At 37.3% G+C, this 19,295-nt stretch overlaps 1 protein-coding gene across 4 annotated transcripts in view; it reads left to right on the top strand.

The window, feature by feature from the left end:
* Window positions 1-19,295, top strand: part of SLIT2 (slit guidance ligand 2) — a 373,799-nt gene that overhangs the window by 294,782 nt on the left and 59,722 nt on the right. For all 4 annotated transcript variants that reach the window (XM_053217522.1, XM_053217521.1, XM_015085043.3 and 1 more), the window contains 7 exons: window positions 215-381; window positions 1,726-1,858; window positions 5,458-5,526; window positions 8,605-8,676; window positions 9,155-9,226; window positions 10,860-10,931; window positions 13,977-14,140. In XM_053217522.1, the coding sequence (XP_053073497.1) occupies window positions 215-381; window positions 1,726-1,858; window positions 5,458-5,526; window positions 8,605-8,676; window positions 9,155-9,226; window positions 10,860-10,931; window positions 13,977-14,140 (749 nt within the window). The remainder of the gene's footprint in view (window positions 1-214; window positions 382-1,725; window positions 1,859-5,457; window positions 5,527-8,604; window positions 8,677-9,154; window positions 9,227-10,859; window positions 10,932-13,976; window positions 14,141-19,295) is intronic.

Raw genomic sequence — 19,295 nt, 5'->3', positions numbered from 1 at the left:
GTTCCAAGCAAACATTTTAGCCCAAAAAATGCATCCCACATGTTGCTTGTGATTGAGTATGAATGGGGGATGGGGGTGAGGGGTGGTTAATACAAAGAATCAAAAGGCATCATTCCAGCAGAAATAGTGTGGGAAAGATGGCAGCATGGGGTTTTGAGCGGTAAGAAAATGACCCCCTAAACTCATCCCTGCATTGTTTGCATGCGGCTCTTAGAAACCTGTTGGCCAATCCGTTTAACTGTAACTGCTACCTGGCTTGGCTTGGGGAATGGCTCAGGAAGAAAAGGATCGTAACCGGAAATCCTCGATGTCAAAAACCATATTTCCTCAAAGAAATCCCCATCCAGGATGTTGCCATTCAAGACTTTACGTGTGATGATGGTAAGAAAACCTTGCTAAATCTTTTGTTACCAAGCATTCAAATGACCAACGCTAGGGGACCAACGCTGGTCCAACGCTAGGGGACACAAACGGATAGTTTGGGGCATTTTTTTTCTTTTGTTTTGTTTTGTTTTGTTTTGTTTTGTTTTAGAAACAGGGCACATACTTTCTCAGACTGTGCTTTCACCTGAGTCTACTTGCTTTGTGTTTCTGAATGTTTTATTTAAATTGTCCAGTTTTCAACTTGTAGTTGGTACTGTTTATATAGCTTCATTTTAACTTTTCTTTATCATTCTAAGCATCTTTTTTAGTAACTGTCATTTGCAAAGGAGAAAAGCAATTGACTTAAAAAACAGAAATTCTAGGGGTGCCTGGGTGGCTCAGTTGGTTGAACATCCGATTTCAGTTCACGTCATGATCTCACGGGTCATGAGTTCAAGCCCCGAATCAGGCTCTGTGCTAACAGCTCAGAGGCTGGAGCCTGCTTCACACTGTCTCCCACTCTCTCTGCCCCTTCCCCACTTGCACTCTGTCGAGCTCTCTCTCCCCCAAAAAATAAATAAAATAAATTCTAGTAAATCTAACAAAAATAATAGTTTTCGCTTTTTAAAGCTCTATATGTATCATCATATTTGATTCTCACAATAGCCACATAAGATAGGTAGAGCAGGTTCTGTTATTACTACCAGTAAGTAGAGAGCCCCTTTGAGCCTTATATTTTAAAATGAGGGCCTTGAGGCGCCTGGGTGGCTCAGTCAGTTGAGCATCTGACTTTGGCTCAGGTCACGATCTCACAGTTCATGAATTCGAGCCCCACATCAGGCTCTGTGCTGACAGCTCAGATTCTGGAGCCTGCTTCAGATTCTGTGTCTCCCTCTCTCTCTGCCCCTCCCCTGCTCACACTCTCTCTGTCTCTTTCAAAAATAAATAAGCATTTAAAAACATTAAAAAACTTAAAAAACATTTACATTTTCTGCTAAACATTTTAATCCCTCTATGTTTCTTCATGTCTGTGTCCTTATGACTCCTCCATAATTCAGTTTACATTTCTATATTCTAATTAAAAGTATAATTTGTATAAATAACTGAGCAGAGAAAATTACTGTTATGATTGTATGGATAATATACATTGTGAATTATTTTCGGGAATCCTGCCCTAGGCAATTTGAAAACAGTGCTGTACAAAACGTATGGTACCAGTTTGTAAATACTCAATGCCCTCTATGTGTATAAGCAATCACATGACTCAAGATTCTTGTGTTTGTTAAGCTAAAAGCATAACATCGCTCTGTCATTTTCAAAGCCACAAACCTGGGCTTTCCTGTATTTCTTTCGGCAATTTAGGAAATGATGACAATAGCTGTTCTCCGCTGTCTCGCTGCCCCACGGAATGTACATGCTTGGATACAGTCGTCCGATGTAGCAATAAGGGCTTGAAGGTCTTGCCCAAAGGTATTCCAAGAGATGTCACTGAATTGTAAGTAGAGCTTGTCTGTTTCCTTAACAATTAATATTTCAACAAGGGAAATGGAAACCAAACAAAATGTAGAGTCCCGTTTCCAAATTCCATTCTGCAGGCATTAAATAGTTTCATGTAAAACCCTAAACAGATAATATAAAAGGCAGCTTAGGGGCATCTGGGTAGCTCAGTAGGTTAAGTATCCAATTCTTCTTGATTTTGCCTCAGGTCATGATCTCACAGTTTGTGAAATCAAGCCCCACATTGGGCTTTCAGCCAACAGCAAGGAGCCTATTTAGGATTTTCTCTGCCCCTCCCCTGCACTCTCCCTCAAAATAAATAAACAATTTTTTACAAAAAGGCAGTTTAGATGCATTTGGGAAATTTCAGTTGTGTTTCTTTTATTCACTGCATGATTTCTCAGTGTCTATGTTATGCTAAGGTGCACTGTGACACTCCAAGAGAGGGTGGTAAAATATAACTCCAATACTCATTTGCCTGTATATCCTTTTTCTCATAGACTATCTTGCAAGACTAATGTTCTAGCAAATACACCTTAGGAAATGCTGTACTTTTAGTTGCTCTACAGTGTCTGGGATATTCCATAGTTTATATGGTAAATTATTCTTTACCACTGTATCTTCCCACGTGGAATTCATAAATATCTAGAATATAGAAGAAGCTAGCATACTCTCTGTGTTAAAAAGAGGTACTGCCCTTTGGCCTTGAATTAGAATCCTTTTGATCATAAAAGGTATAAGGCCAATTATCCCTAACATTTTCATAACTGATTTATGACCACATATTGCATGGTCAATATACACTTATCTAGACACTAAACACCAGGCACACTTTCTTCTCTGTGTCATGTTATATATGTGGAACAGAATGAGAACAAGCTGCTTGAGTATTATGAAGCCTGAATGCTCCTTTCCATTCCATACTCTGTATATTTATGTACCATGGACAAATGCTCGATATGAATGCACTTGACTCATTTTGCCTATTTATTTTCTCTATGTGAAACTGTGTAGCAAAAATGATTTAAGTTTAGTGATGGCTCAGTTGGTTGAGCATGCAATTCTTGATTTTGGCTCAGATCATGATCCCAGGGTCATGAAATGGAGTCCGTGTCAGGTTCCATGCTAAAAGTGTGGAGACTACTTGGATTCTCTCTCTCTCTCTCTCTCTCTCTCTCTCTCTCTCTCTCTCTCTGTCTCTCCTATGCCCCTCCCCTACTCTCTCTCTCTCAAAAAAAAAAAAAAAAAAGAAAGAAAGAAAAAAGATTTAGGTTCTAATGTAATTTGTGCAGATGTGTACCTATAATTCATATACATGCGTACGAGCGTTCTAAAAAAGCAGCTTTGATAAAGTTTTGGCAACATGGAACATACATAATGAGTTTTAAGAAGATGTCGCTTCAGTTACCAGGGAAATTATTTTCAAATCATGCACAGTTCTACAAATTTGGTCCTGAATTGAACACATAGAGAAAAAAAAAAAAAGAAAAAAAAAAGGTGTGATCTTAGCACATATATGCAGAAGGTCTCTCTTAGATTTGAAATGCTGTGAAGTGTTCAGTTTCTCTGGCCACCCATCACAGTTGTTAATTGACAATAAGCACTACTTTGTGTGTGTGTGTAATTAAATACTTAATTCTTATTTTAGTAAGTATTATTTCAGAAGATTACTCTCCATCCAGTGTTGGAAGCCAGATGCCTTTAGAGTACTCTGTATGCTCAACATTGATTCTAGGAACAGCCCAGCCAAGAACACAACACTCGGCATAAACAGATCATTTTTAACGCGGAATCCCATCTTTTTAACTGGCCCATACCTTGGTGCCACTACCCAATGCCTAGCAAATAATTTTAAACTTATTCTTTAATTTCATTATTGAATTTCATCTGAGAAGCTACTTGATTCATATCCCGTCTCTGCCGTCCATATGTTTCTTCTGTCAAACAGTTGAATTTTCAATCTGTTTCCTTACAAAGTATTAGAAAGTAATATTTTTCTAACAAAATATGTTATAGAGATGAGGAAAATATTAACTAGTCTCTTGTGAATTCAAGTTTTACCTCCCCAAGAGCTTATTCTTAGAATCATACCAAGTTAGCGGGGTCCTTCTCTACAATCACATATATGTGTGTATTAGAAAAATTTCATTGCATATTATATTAAATTATTAAAGAATTTGGCAAAAAAAGTACGTTTTATTGGACAGTTTTAAACAATTGGTATCTATTATTTTTAATCAGTTCCATGTAATTTCCCTCTTAGATTGTTTTACATGTACACATCCGTAGCACGCATTCTGAATCTTTTTAGCTTTCTGTTAATGGCGTTTTCCAGAATAAAGGGAGAGTACTGAACTATACGGGATTATGCTTCCCTCTAGTGGTACCAAGAAATACTTAGGTGGAGGACAGAAAGAGGAGTCAAAGAAGAAATACAAAGTCAGAAAATTTGAGCAAGCATAATAAGAACTCATAACATATGCCTGACTCTTGGTTACATATTTATCACATATTTTGATGAGTTGTGCCTTTTGTATAACTTTTTATTTTGAACTATTTGAAACAGATTATTATCTGAGGCAATTTCTCAGCGATTTCTATATCCAGCAAAAATACTAATAACCTCAACCTTGGATCTTAAGATTTGCCACAACACTGGAGTAGGAGGTGGCTTGTGTCCAAGGTGACACAATGGTTTGTAGGCACATCTACAGCGAGATGGCCCACGTTGCTGAAAGACATTTTTACCCTTCTTCATCTATATTCTGGGAAAAAACAGCCTTGATTGAGATGCAGTTTATTTTTCTTTTTGTGACATTATGGATAGAACTTTACACATTCATTTATTTTTATGGCTTGCTAGTTAGCCCAGAGTCCATCTATCTGCAGATTATTCTGCTGACTTTGGTCAGAAAGGGAAACTTCACATATGTGTGGTTATTTATTACTTTTACATATATATGCTATATTGTGTCCTTGATAAAGGTGGTGATGTTCTATGAAACCTTCTAAAATTATTGTCACAAAGCAGATATACAGTGGTTAAAAACTATTTTCGAGATATCTTTAACTGAAATCTGATTACATCCAAATTCCTAAGTATCTACTTCAAACCATCCATTGTTATTTGCTAAGTGTATGGATCCCTATTAAGGCAGTGAAGAGTGGTCTTGGCCCTCGGTGGCGAGGTTCTATCAGTAGCGAATGCATTTCATGGTATTGTCTCCGTGTAAATACAAGCACACAGGAGGCCAAATAAATATGGTTGATTGAATGAACCTTCTTCTTGACACACAGTTGGACACATGACTCACCTCATTACATAAACCTCAAAGAACTACACTCACCAGTATCTCCTTGGTTTTGTAATTTATGCTAAGTGATCCACAAAATAATTCTACTAGATTGGACAACTCTGCTTTTTTCCCCTTTACTTCTTTTAAATAGGAACCCCAGCTAGGAACATGATATTTTAAAGCCAGAATTGCCAAGTGCTTTCTTGCCTCAGTTAAGAGTGAAATAGTGTCAACTATTTTATATCACACCTCTGTTCCTTTAGAAAAAACAAAAAAGATAATATTGTTTTCTTGTTTTTAGGTATCTGGATGGGAACCAATTTACACTGGTTCCTAAGGAGCTCTTTAACTACAAACATTTAACACTTATGTAAGTAATGTGTTGCGTATTTTCATCTTTGACTCCTTACTCTGTTTCATGAAAGTGGGGGTAGCAACCGGCAGAAGATCTAGTGAACCTTTCAGATGAGATAAATCATTTATAGTTAGATGCCTCCCTACTTGCTCATTGCGGTTTTGGATCACTAGCTACATCTTCATTGAATATCAATCAGGCAATGGTGCATCGTAGAGAAAGGGCCTCCTCTAATTCAAAGTACAAATATGATAAAGCCTAAGTAGCCAAGAACTACAGAAATGCAGCAAATTTGGATACTTCGACTGATGATGAATATGGGCTATTTTATGACAAGCCAAGAAGAGAAAGATAGAAAATAATGGCTTGATTCTTGACTTTAAGCAAAAGGTCATGGATAGTAATAACGTTGAAAGTGCATTTTATTAGGTTTCATTTTCTTTTATAATACATTCTAAGTTAAGTTGTGGGCTTCCGGTATTCAAATTTAATTTTATAAAATTCATTTTACTTGGGCAGTATTTAAGTAGACTTGACAAAGATGCTGATATTCTGGGCATAAATTTCAGACATTGACTTTTTTCTTTTTTCAGTTTGGTTTAATGTCCTTGTAAAATAACATCTCTCTCTTTCATTAATGTAAATGGATTTTTAAGTGGTAATACAAGACCATATTTAAATATACCAACATTTTGATCTAGTTATATGCACAATATTTTTAAAAAGATGCAATCTTACTATATATAATGTCACACTTAGAATAGCCTTGCTGGTGATTGATAAAACTTATCAAAAAAAAATCAGCAATGGGAGTAAATGGAAATGGAAATACTTTATCTTTAGTTTAAGTCCTATATGATTTTCGAGTGAATACAGTTGGCTGAGGAGGCTGATTTCTAGTGTTCCTAGAATAAGAAGGTTTATTCCTAATTAGTGAATTCTAGAAACATAAATCACAGAAAATGTTACATTTCTCAACATAAACTTGACTTAAGCAAGGTTGTGGTTGGTTAAAGTACTATTAATCGTTTTCAATTTCCCTTAAACATGTAAGAAAATCACTTTGTAAAAAGTATGTAGGACTGTTTCAATGACCAATGATTAAATTAAGGGAGAATATCCCCTAAGATGTCTTGTTCTGGCCCTAGTCACTTATTTAGTAGCAGCAGGAACTTGGTTGCATACATTTTGCTCTGTTAAATAAACCTTTAAATTACTGCAATTTCCAGACGGTCACTTCAGGTGAATTGGGTCATTTATGGAACAGTATGCAATTATTTAAGACCAGGTCGGAAATGAAAGATGAGAATTTGTAGATCCAGAAATGACTTTACCAGTGACTCATGAGTAACTCAAATTACTCAGGTAACTTCTGCCAATATAGATATACTTAACTTATTTTCTAAATTTATGTAGTTTTCAGCAGCTAAGAAGATTAATTATTAATTTCCTATAGTATTCCTATCATTTCACAATTTTATAGGTTCATTTTACTGATATTTTATCTTCAGCTTTTCTGCATCTTACATTTATTTGTATGTTTTGCTTTAGAAAAAAAAACAGTGAATACACACACACATGCAAATCATAAATTGGGGTGCCTGGGTGGCTCAGTTGGGTAATCATCTGACTCTTGATTTCGGCTCAGGTCATGATCTCACGGTTCGTGAGATCAAGCCCTGCTTTGGGCTCTGAGCTGACAGCATGGAGCCTGCTTGGGCTCCCTCTCTTTCTCCCCCCCTCTCTCTGCCCCTCCCCACCCTTGTGCATACTCTCTCTCTCTCTTTCTCTCTCTCAAAATAAAAAAAATAAACTTTTAAAAAAATGATCATAAATTATGACCTATAATTTTTCACTTATTCATGAATCTTACTTTTATTTATGTATTTAGCATTTTGTGTTAAAAAAACAGAGAATATATACATATCACTGTATGAGTGTATGTATGGCTATATTCGCTAATTTTTTCCTAATGCAAAATTGCCAAAGATATTTAATGTATATCAATAAAATATGTCATTATTTATTATGCGTTATTATATTACATTATATGTTATAATGTAATTATAGTACAATAAGTATTATATGTATCATATATGGTCACATTTATTATTACATGTAATAAAAATAAGATCGTGTTAACTGAATATAAATCACAGCCCATAGTACCAGTACACTTGTATAAACAGCCATGTAGCACTGGGTAAAAAATCCACATCTCTCCCGTTAACTTATTCATTAAACAGATATTTGTTAAAGACCTACGGTATGCCAGTGATTTTTTTTTTCCAAGGGTAAAGTTTTTAATTATGACATTCCAGATGTAATTAAATGAGTTCTTTTAGTTATCAAGTTTGACTGTGTGTATCAAGGAGCATATATAACAGGGAAGATAAAGGATGTGCAACCAATGGAACCTTCATGAGCAAAGGTTTATTTGTCACGCATAAGATGTGTCTGTTGTGAGTGGTCTCCACCTGTCACATGCCTTTGCTCTGGGACCAAGGCACAGGCACTGGCTGTGAAACATCACAGGTCTTGCAAAGCAGTGAGCAGAGGGATATGGGGCAAGTGAGCTCACTCCAAAGCTTCTGTGTTTTTTTTGTTTTTAGGTTTATTTATTTATTTTGAGAGAGTGTGTGAGCAGGGGAGGGGCAGAGAGAAAGGGAGAGGAGAATCCCCAGCTGGCTCTACACTGTTAGTACAGAGCCCTTCGTGGGGCTTGACCTCACGAACCCTGAGGTCATGACCCGAGCCGAGATCGAGAGTCAGACTCTTAACCAACTGAGCCACCCAGGAGCCTCTAAAATTTCTGTTTTGAACTGAAACCTGGCACCAGTGCCCGCACTTACTGCAGTGGCCAAAGCAAAACATATCATTGCTTCTAATTTCAACAGGCAGGGGCGTGAATAATTATGAATATTACGATGTACCTCAGAGGGTTATCCAGTGTTTCGTTATTTTCAGGTAAAAGCTGAGTGCTAACCGTGCAGCTGTGACTGAACAAGAAGAACCTTCTCTTTCTAAGAATCACTAATATTTCACTTCCTCTGGTAACAGTAGACTCCTTTTTTTTTTCTTTTTCTTTTATAGAGACTTAAGTAACAACCGAATAAGCACCCTTTCTAATCAGAGCTTCAGCAACATGACCCAGCTCCTCACCTTGTGAGTGCAAAAATGTGATATGGACTGTTTATCAATTCACTGGACTAAAGGCATTTTCTAGGCACTTGGATGTTCCCTGTTAACAAGATAGATAGTCTGCCCTCAGGGAATATAAATATTGTTGGGAGAAACAAACAAAACCTCAGTAAACAAATACAGATATTGTTAAAGTGCTGGGTTCTATAAAAGGAGCAAAGAATAATTTACACTTGTGGTGGGGTTGGAAGAGATCCTTAAGACAGACTTCTGAGGAAAGCCACCTGAGAGAGGGAATAGGCTGGGGAAGGAAGCATTCTAGACTGTATTTAAAAATAAATATGTTGTATTAGTGAAAACACAAACATTAAAGTATTATGCATCGATATTCTCAATTTATAAAATGCTAAAACAACCCTTTTCTTAACTGCTGCATTTTTAAAATGACATTTGGCCATTTGGGGATATCTGGGTAAAACAAATCGACTATGTATGCTTTCAGAATTCTTAGTTACAACCGTTTGAGATGTATTCCTCCTCGAACCTTCGATGGATTGAAGTCTCTTCGATTACTGTAAGCATCTTATGCGCAGCGAAATATCTCTTATCTCGGGGATCTGAGTTTTGACTTGTGTTTTTAATGATTTGGGGATATTTTTGATGTACACATTAGGATTTGCTGCAAATTTGAAAATAGGAAGATTACTTCTTTCCCCATATCATACTCAACAGCTTTTATTTGAAGAACACCACATTGTTGGTGTGGTCATTTATTTGGCAATAGATAATATGTATGTTTCATATAGATCCAACTAATTTTGAAAGAAATGTATGAAATGTCCATTTCTTTAAAGATTGCATTATCTATGAGTACATTTTTACTCTAAAAATGTATTTTAAATATATGAAATGAAATATGATTCTCAGTCACAATCCCCTCACCCAGAATTAACAATTAAACAGTTTTGTCTTGTCTTCCGGTCCTCTTTTATATGCATTTGTTTTTATATGCTGGTATATGTATGCCCACAGCTATATAACTTTAAAAAAACATAAATAGGATTTGTTCTTATTCTGTCATTGGCTCATCTTATTTAACAATATGCTTTAGACTATTTCTGTTCCATCATCTAGAAATATCCCTCAACTATTTAACTGGCACAGAGTATTCCATAGGACGAAGGAACCATAACTTATTTAATCATCCTCATCTTTTGCTATCACGTGGCTTGATTCCAGACTTGCGTTATCCCTTACAGGGCTGGAGCAAGCATCCTACACATTCACCTTACTGTTAACTGTACTGGGAGAATACCAAAAGTAACTGTCAAGTTGCCCCCCTAAAACAAGGATTTGTCAGTTTACAAATTTATTTTCCACCAACTCTCCTTTAATAGAGCACCTATTACAAAGCACTCTGGCAAATACTGAATAGTATTAATCCTTTCATTCTTGTTCTATGATAGATTGTGTACCTGTTTTAATAGAGTACCTGTTTCAAAGCACTCTGGCAAATATTGAATAATATGAATAATTCTAGGATAGGTTGAATGTTACTTTCCATTCCTGTTTTAATTTGAAATTCCAATAACTAGAGCATTTGTGCATATTTTACTCTTTTATTGAGCATTTGTGTTTCTTATTCCATGAGTCTGATCATATCATTTCCTATTTTCTATTGAGTGCTTTGTCTTTTCGTTATTAACATGCATGTCTTTATGCATCTACTACTTGACTCTAAGTTTGCAGGTCTTTTTACTAAGGAATTAATCCTTGTGTCTTATATATTTTGCAGATATTTTCCATTCTGTTCCCTATAGGTTGTCTTTCATATTAATTATGGATGTATTTTGCATTGTCAAAAATGTATCACTCTCCTTTATGGTTTCTGAGTTTTATATAGTGCTTTGAGAGCCTTTGCCATCCTGTGTTCATAAAAAGGAGATCTCTATTTATTAAATACATTTTTAGTTTTATTTTTATATTTAACTCATCTATCTAGAATTGATTTTATGTATGTGATGTGACATAAGAACTTTTCGTTTTCCCAAATAGATACCTAATTATACCAAGACCATGTCTTGAATAGATCATATTTTCTGTGCTGATTTGAAGTGCTTAGTATAAACTAAAATCTCACACGTGTTAGAATTTTTCTGAACTCGCTGACGTGTAAGAAATTTAATATTGCTTTTTCTTGCTTTTAGTTCATTACATGGAAATGACATTTCTGTTGTGCCCGAAGGTGCTTTTAATGATCTTTCTGCATTATCACACCTGTGAGTACCTAGTTCATGAATGTGGGTTTAGGGTCAAACTCTCCCTGGTGAGTGAGTTTGGAACATACAGCCCTCTGCCACCCCTTTCTTGTCACATCATGAGATGTGATTGGTTCCAGCTTTAAAGAAAACGCGAAGATTTCAGTCTAGATGCAGTGCCTTCTGCAAAATAGCCTTAATTTATTCTTCTGGCCCTTACTCTCCATTAACTAATGGAGTGGGATTCTCTTTACTTAGCTAATAATGTCTTCTTACAAACATGGCTCTCCAATTTCCTAGCTATGGATTTTCTCTTAATGTTCTCTGATCCTAGAATACCAGTTCCTCTCCAATTCAGTCTGTTCAAACCTTGTATCATCCAGGTGACTTTCTAAATATTATGTCCTTTATGAAGCCTATCTTGATATGCTCAAACCAGACTCATTTATGTAGCAAATACTACTGAGTACTGGATATGGCACCTTGCAAAAAAATAAATTAGAAATGGTTCAAGACTTCATAGTATGATAGGAGGAAATTGCCAAATTCTCACACTGGGTGAAATGTTGTGGGGTTTGTTTTGTTTTGTTTTCTTCCTTTTCTTTGTGCTCTTGTCTCATAGGACCCTGTACCTCCCTATTTTTTGCAAGTAGAATAAAACAATATAAAATATGTGATAAATGGGGTCCAAAAAAACCTCTTCTGGGCCAATTTCCATTATTGTATTATTTATAGTTGTAGTGTTAAGGTCATGGCAAACCTGGAGCGAAGTTCCAGGAACACATTTGGATCTAAAACTTCTTTGTGTCAGGGTGGGTTTGGCGCCACCTGGTGGTTTTTATGCTTAGGCCCAAATAGTAGTATCCCAGCCTCCCAGTTCCCCAAAAATTGCCTGTCATGTTATCTCATGGCTTTGCCTTCCTCTCCAAACCCCACTAAACCCCAAGAAGATACGTGTGAACAATTGAGAAAGGGGGATGGGCAGAGGAGAGGAGCCAATAGTCAATCTTGCTATATCTGAATGTGCTTTACTGGGCCCTGTTAATCAATGTAGGTTTTTTTGTCTATCTGTCTGTCAGACTGTTGGGTGCCTATAGTTAGTATCCCTTCCACTAAACCATCGGGTCCCAGGAAGAAAAACCTCCACTTTTTCATGTCTGAACTCCAGCATATACCTCAGAGTCCACACCAGGCCCTGACATCTCATGGATGTCATCAGCATGAGATAGAGTGTGGTGAAGGCTTCTAGCTCAGGGGTGCAGAGCTTGGTACTGTCTGGGAGAGTACGCAACATTAAGAAGAAAGTAGCCAGGGGCGCCTGGGTGCTCAGTCGATTAAAGGTCCTGTTCTTGGTTTTGGCTCAGGTCACCATCTCACAGTTCGTGAGTTTGAGCCTCGCACCGGGCTGTGTGTTGATAGCGTGGAGCCTGCTTGGGATTCTCTCTCTCTCCCTCTCTCTCTCTGTCCCTCCCCTGCTCACGCACGCGCGTGCGCTCTCTCTCTCTCTCTCTCTCTCTCTTTCAAACTAAATACCTAACCTTAAAAACAATTAAAAATAGAAGAAGAAGAAAGTAGCCATTCTGCTAGTGTTAGGGTGACTTATCAGAAAAGGCAGCTCAGGGAAGGCACCAACTTCTCGCATGAGCACTGCCCCTAACGATAGAGGCGGTTTGAATATCTCTTGCCATGTGCCTTGCTCTGTCATGTATTTCTTTCGTGCATTTGTCTTTGACTCTCTAGATCATAAAGAGCTCTGCTCCATTCACTTTCTCCACTGCATCCCCTTGCAGAGTAAGGACTTAGCAAATGTCAGTAGAGGTGGCACCAGGTGACTCAAAACATAATTTTGCTCATTTTTAATTTAGAAGAAAGGTTTTAATCTGAGCATAACAGTTACTGTACTCCAATTCTTGGTTAAAGTTGGGCATTAAAACTGCGACAGTATAAAGTATTATGGTTTTACAAGTATATTTGGGGCCTTTCTTCATGAAAGAGTAAGTTCAATTGTACTTAGACTATAGCCTAGAAGCGTTACTAATCACAAGTTGATTATAGATCAAAATTAATCCATTTTAAATGCCACTTTATGCATGGACTACTTCTGCCAAGCTTGGCAAATTTACAAAACCCATGGAGTAACTTCTCTGGCCTCAGTTTCACAATCTGTAAAATGAATTAGTAATACCGTTGACCTCATGAAGTTGCCATTTAGGACAAAATGAGGTAGTTTGTATAAGTGGCTCAGCACAGTACCTGCATATTGTAAAATCAATGTTAGCTATCATCTTGATTACTTTTGCTGTCACTACTACTGCAAATGTGAGTGGGAACCAAAGATCTAAAATAAAGGACTTTATAAAGGGACTGACACCTAGGGAAGGTCCAGATCCACTCTGGTGAACTGGCTCTGTGCATCTTTATTATTTCATGCCCTTTCTTATCTCTGTGACTTCGCACTTAGTAGCCTTTTACCCCGAGACATCCTTCCCAATCTTTTCCGCCTCCTTGAATCTAACTGTGTAAAAGCTCATACTTTTAACCACCAGCCTCCCAGGAAAGTTATTTACAAGGTGACCCTGCTCACAGTCACCTTGTAAATACTTCTACTGTTGCACTTTTAATGCCAATGATTTGCATGTTTGAGTATATGTTAATCACCTCTGCAGAAGGAGTTCTTTGGGGTTAGGAATAATGTATTATTTATGTTTGGGTCCCCAAAACCTGGCATAGTGATTGGGTTCCCAGTAAATAATTGATGAATGAACTAAGTATAATCTGCATGTCGGGTGATGTTGCATCCAATATAAACCTGTCTCTGCAAATACAAGAAGACCTTGTAAAGACCAGGTAAATTTTAAGACTGGTGACAAGTCTCTAAATCCCAGCTGCACATAATTCAGGAAAATGGCGAATCCCTGATGTTTCCATTTTCTTCTAAATTGTTATCAGTAAATCTATAGGGATTTTCTACTGAGCATCACTTTGAGTTACGTTCCTTTAGGAAATAACAATACTTCCATACTGTGTGTGTGTATGTGTGTGTGCTTTTGTGGTGTTGTTTTCCAGAGCAATTGGAGCCAACCCTCTTTACTGTGATTGTAACATGCAGTGGTTATCGGACTGGGTAAAGTCGGAATACAAAGAACCTGGAATTGCGCGCTGTGCTGGTCCTGGAGAAATGGCAGATAAATTATTACTCACAACTCCTTCCAAAAAATTTACATGTCAAGGTATGATCTTTCACCATTTGTACTTCTGTAAATAAAAATCCACTGCATTAATTTAAGAGGAAAAACGTTGCTGCTAGACTTCAAAGGTAGAGCTGAACGGCCCCTAGTAAATAATTCCTAATTCTACCCAGTGCTCATACAGGACTGAGCCGTTACCTGAGGAGCCCAAGTAAAGAACTAGGCTTTGCAAATAAATTGCAGAAATAATTAAGTGGATATATCTAAGTTTTCTTTAAAATGTATGGAGAAATGAAGAGTTCACGGTTTCTGGAAATTTCTCTAATAGCCTCTAACAAGTCAACTGTTTTGCTTTTGCCTTGTCTGAATATGTGCCCTGTTCTTAGGGCTCCCAGGGCCCTGCGGCTTCCCGAGGCCAGGTAAGGAGAAATAAGCCCTCCCGAGTCTTCAGGCCAAACCTTCTGACTTGCCTCCTATGTCCATGTGGGTGTCCCTTGCTTGTTTATATTCCTTTCTTTTCCCTTTGTTTTATGTATTTATGGATTTTAAATAGTGCCTTAGTAACAAATACTTTTTTTTCTTTTATTACAAAAGTAATACATGCCCAAAAGAGAAAATCCACAGAATGGGAAAATGTTAATGATAAATATTATATTTCCACAAGAACTAAAATTAAGCATTCATAATAATACCCAGAGATAACTACTATTGAACTGTTTTATAGTAAGTCTGTTTTATGCGCAAAACTAAATCCTAGGTTTCATGGAGCATAGAGAAGAGAGTGGTATGGTCTTGCCTTCCGAGGCTCGCAAACCTAGCTGAAGAGATAAACTTTCAACACTTGAGCATTTTAGGTAGGAAGGCATCAAAGTAGGTCATATACAGCAGTGGGTCACGGTATGAATTTCCAGCTTCACTTTTCAATACTTACATAACTTGAATTTAATAGATGAACCTAACCAGCCGGTGCCTCAGTTTCCTTGTGTGTAAGCAGAGATGAAGGTAGTACAAACCTCAAAATGTTTTGTGAAAATTAGATAAGTTACTATATGTGACATCAAAAAAAAAAAAAGTGAAGAAAATGCCGATGTCACAGAAACAGTGAATAGAATGGTACATTCCAGGGGTTGGAGGGAAGGGGGAAATGGGGAGATGTAGGTTAAAGGCACAAACTGTGAGTGATACGAATAGTAAGTTATGAGGACCTAGTGTCGAGCCTGGTGAGCATAGTTAATAATATGGTATCTTCTGATTGGAAAATTGCTGAGAATCAATCTTAAGCTTTCTTACTACACACACACAAAGGTTAACTCTATGAGAAGATGGGTGTTCTTAGTACCTTGACCCTATTAATCATTCCACGGTGTATGTGTATATCAAACCACCACATCATCACACCTTTTAAGTATATACAATTATGTTTGTTAATTGTTCCTCAGTACAGCTGGGGAAAAAGATTAGTTGAATTAATATGTGTAAAACACACTGCCTTACACACAGTAAGCACTCTACAGGTTAGCTGACACTTTTAGCATCATAGCATTTCAGAACACCAACAAAACTGTGATGTAGGGCAAACAATGTTTTGTTGATAAAAGAAGGAATTTCCAAAAACTGTATTCCCTTGAAGCATTTTTTTAAATGTTTGTTTATTTTTGAGAGAGAGAGAGAGAGAATGCAAGAGTCAGGGATGGGCAGAGAGAGAGGGGGACAGAAGATCCAAAGTGGGCTCTGTGCTGACAACAGCAAGCCCGATGCGGGGCTCGAACTCACAAACCGTGAGATCATGACCTGAACTGAAGTCAGACACTCAACCAACTGAGCCACCCAGATGTCCCGCATTGTTCTTTTTCCTTGAAATTCTGTTTGTCTTCTTGACTTTCTATTTCCAGCAACTCAGTGAATTGTCTCATTTTTTGCTACAAATGTATATAATTTGAATTTTTAAAATTTCCTGCCACCAGAAATGTTTGGAGTTTTTAAATTTTTCCTAAAATTGAATTGCTGTTAATACTCGTATGAGCACCATTGCTTAGGACAGCATAATTATTTATCAGCATGTTAATATTTTTATTAAATCTGAAAGTAAAATTTTATTGGAAATACCTCTCTGAAATTATGTGCATTGGTTGCCAGAAGCTTTGCAGATAACCAGTGTTTTAAATTATTCTTTTTGTAACTGCAGATGCTTTTGGGGGGCATTGCCCCAAATTTCTGGTGTGCTGAGAGGTATATCATTGTTTTGTAAAGTGGAGGCGGTTGTCAAACGGGAGATAGGGAAGGAGAAACTGGCATTAAAAACTTCCTGTTAGGCTGGGGCACCTGGGTGGCTCCATCAGTTGAGCCTCCCGACTCTCGATTTCGGCTCAGGTCATGATCCCAGGGTCATGGGATTGAGCCCCACATCAGGCTCTGTGCTAAGCATGGAGCCTGCTTAAGATTCTCTCTCCCTCTGCCCCTCTTCCACTCTCACACATACACTCTCTCTCTCTCTCTCTCTCTCTCTCTCTCTCTCCCCCTCTCTAAAATAAAAAAATAATAATTAAAAAAAAACAGGCATCATTAGGCAGATGGGTTTTAAAAAGATTACATGGGGAAGTTGAGAAACTGTAAACTGATTTTGTTATTCTACTCCATACAACAGATACTTCTTCCTTCTGAACAATGCTGGTGCTTATGTATATTTTTCAAAGTTTAGAGTTCCCTGGAGATAGTTCCTTTAAAAATATTTCATGATGATATAAATTTGAGACAAGCTACATACTTATATTCAGTTCTTTGAGTGTCATAGTTCACATTCATTTATTTAAGTGTTCTCAGAAGTCTGACACATGCATGAGCGAGGCAGAGGGGGCAAAGGGAGAGAGAGAGGAGAATCTTAAGCAGGCTCCAACCTCAGCATGAAGCCCAATGCAGGGCTCGATCCCACAACCCTGGGATCATGACCTGAGCCAAAATCAAGAGTTGAATGCTCAACTAACTGAGCCACCCAGGTACCCCAAATTTTATTTAATTTAAATTTAACCTGAAAGAGTCACGTGCAGCTACTGGCTACCATGTTGGATAGCATGGTTGCTACAAAAGCTCAGAGGAAGACATTGCATCAGAAGAGAGTGGCTGTGAAAAGTTGAGTGCAGGTTTATGGAAGCCAGTTGTTTGGACCAGCTGGCGAGTGTGAGGAAGGTGCTACAGGAGCAGAGCTGTGTTATAGAAAATGCTGGAACTGTGGTTTAGTTTAGTATTCACTAAGTTCTCAAGTCAACTGCATGTATTTGAAGGCATGCCCAAAGCTGGGTAACAGACAACATGGTTGTAGGGCAGGGGACAAGAGTGTAGACATTCAGAACTCCACAAATATAATGTAATTGCATTTAGCAGACTTGAAGATTAACTTGGTTTTTCTATAACTTAATACACTTTTGGAGTGATAGCAAACTTTGCAACTCAGAATGCCCTTTGCCAGCATTTCTTGGCATTTGTCAAAATATTGTGGTTTCGTTGTCTGCAAGTTGAAGATTTATGGCAGCGCAGAATGCATCTCTGCACGACGACTACCAATAATAAATAACAACAGCTCATATTGAGTGGTTTGCACTATGCTGAGGATTTTACATAGATTTGTATCTCTTATAACCTTTATATCCTTACTAAACTAAGTACTGTTCTTTCCCCATTTAAGAGATGAAGATATTATAATTTAGAGAGATTAAACAATTTGTTCAAAATCACTCAGCTGCTAAAAGAAGGAACCAGAATTTTTGCTATAAATTATTTTTTTAATGTTTATTTATTTTTGAGAGAGAGGGAGCATAAAGGGAGAGAGGGGAAGAGAGAGGGAGGGAGACACAGAATCCGAAGCAGGTTCCAGGCTCTGAACTGTCAGCACAGAGCCTGACGTGGGGCTCCACCCCACAAACTGTGAGATCGTGACCTGAGCCAAAGTTGGACACTTAACTGATGCCCCGAGGAGCCATAATTTTTGATCACTGACTCTAGTGCCTGCCACTGAAGTTTACTTTATAATTCTCAATAAAAATATTCTCAAAACAAATGATCCATATAAATAAGATTGCCATTCTGCTGTTGAAACATACTTAGAAAATGAGAGTTTCGAACCACTTTCATGCGCTCTGCTAGAAATATTTATTCATAATAAGTGGATTGGTAAAAGACGAAGTATTCTAATCTATTCATTAAAATGATCCACTCTAAGAAATCTACGGAGTACTGAGTTTTTGAGCTAACATGCCTTGTGAGCTCGAAAGCAATGAAATGACACCTCTTTAAATATTTTGTAATTTGAGTTTTTAATATTTTAACTTTTCCCATAGTTCTATCAGTTTAATATGTTTTATTTCATTCATGAAAATCATGAAAATACATGCTCCTAATATTAAGATTTGTAAATAAGTAACTTCTTTTTTTATTATTGCTTTTATTTTCTTAGAGAGAGAGACAGAGTGTGAGTATGGGAGGGGCAGAGACAGAAGGAGACAGAGTCCGAAGCAGGCTCCAGGCTCTGAGCCATCAGCATAGAGCCCAATGCGGGGCTCGAACTCACAAACTGTGAGATCATGACCTCACATGAGGCCCATGACTGAGCCGAAGTCAGTTGCTTAACTGACTGAGCCACCCAGTCCCCCCTAGATTTGTAAATAGTAATTTAAAATTACAACAGGAAAATGAATATCCTTTAATTGAAGACATGTTTATATAGCTATATTTAAATATATTTTAAAATGTTTTCTCTGCTAGGATAGGCTAGGCTATTATTTTGAGTAATAAATTCAGTTAATACAAATTTTATACTACATTTTTTAGAATATTTTCTTTATGGTATTATCTCATAGTTTCAGGTACAAGGGAAATAAATAAACTGGATGAAATAGATTATCAGAGAATATTTAATTAATACCCAGGTTAGAACATTCTTGAGTGGGAAGCAGATGGTCATGACTTTTCTTTAAAACCCAGATGTCTAGTCTTCATCTTTTAAATATCAGTGACGTTAGAATGATCCAAAAGTCTGCGGTAAAGTGGAAATTCTCTCCCTGTGGAATTCAGGATATTGTGAATTTCTAATATTCTGTTTCTTGTTCTTGGTTCAGAAATACTTAGCTATACAGACAGCTAAATTGTTCACTTTTAATTTGACAGACATTTATCAGACACTTAAATGTGCCAAAGAGTGAACAGT

The sequence above is a fragment of the Acinonyx jubatus genome, chromosome B1 (assembly GCF_027475565.1).
Source record: "Acinonyx jubatus isolate Ajub_Pintada_27869175 chromosome B1, VMU_Ajub_asm_v1.0, whole genome shotgun sequence".
In the NCBI taxonomy this organism is placed as follows: domain Eukaryota; kingdom Metazoa; phylum Chordata; class Mammalia; order Carnivora; family Felidae; genus Acinonyx; species Acinonyx jubatus.
This window is presented reverse-complemented; position numbering and strand designations above follow the sequence as displayed.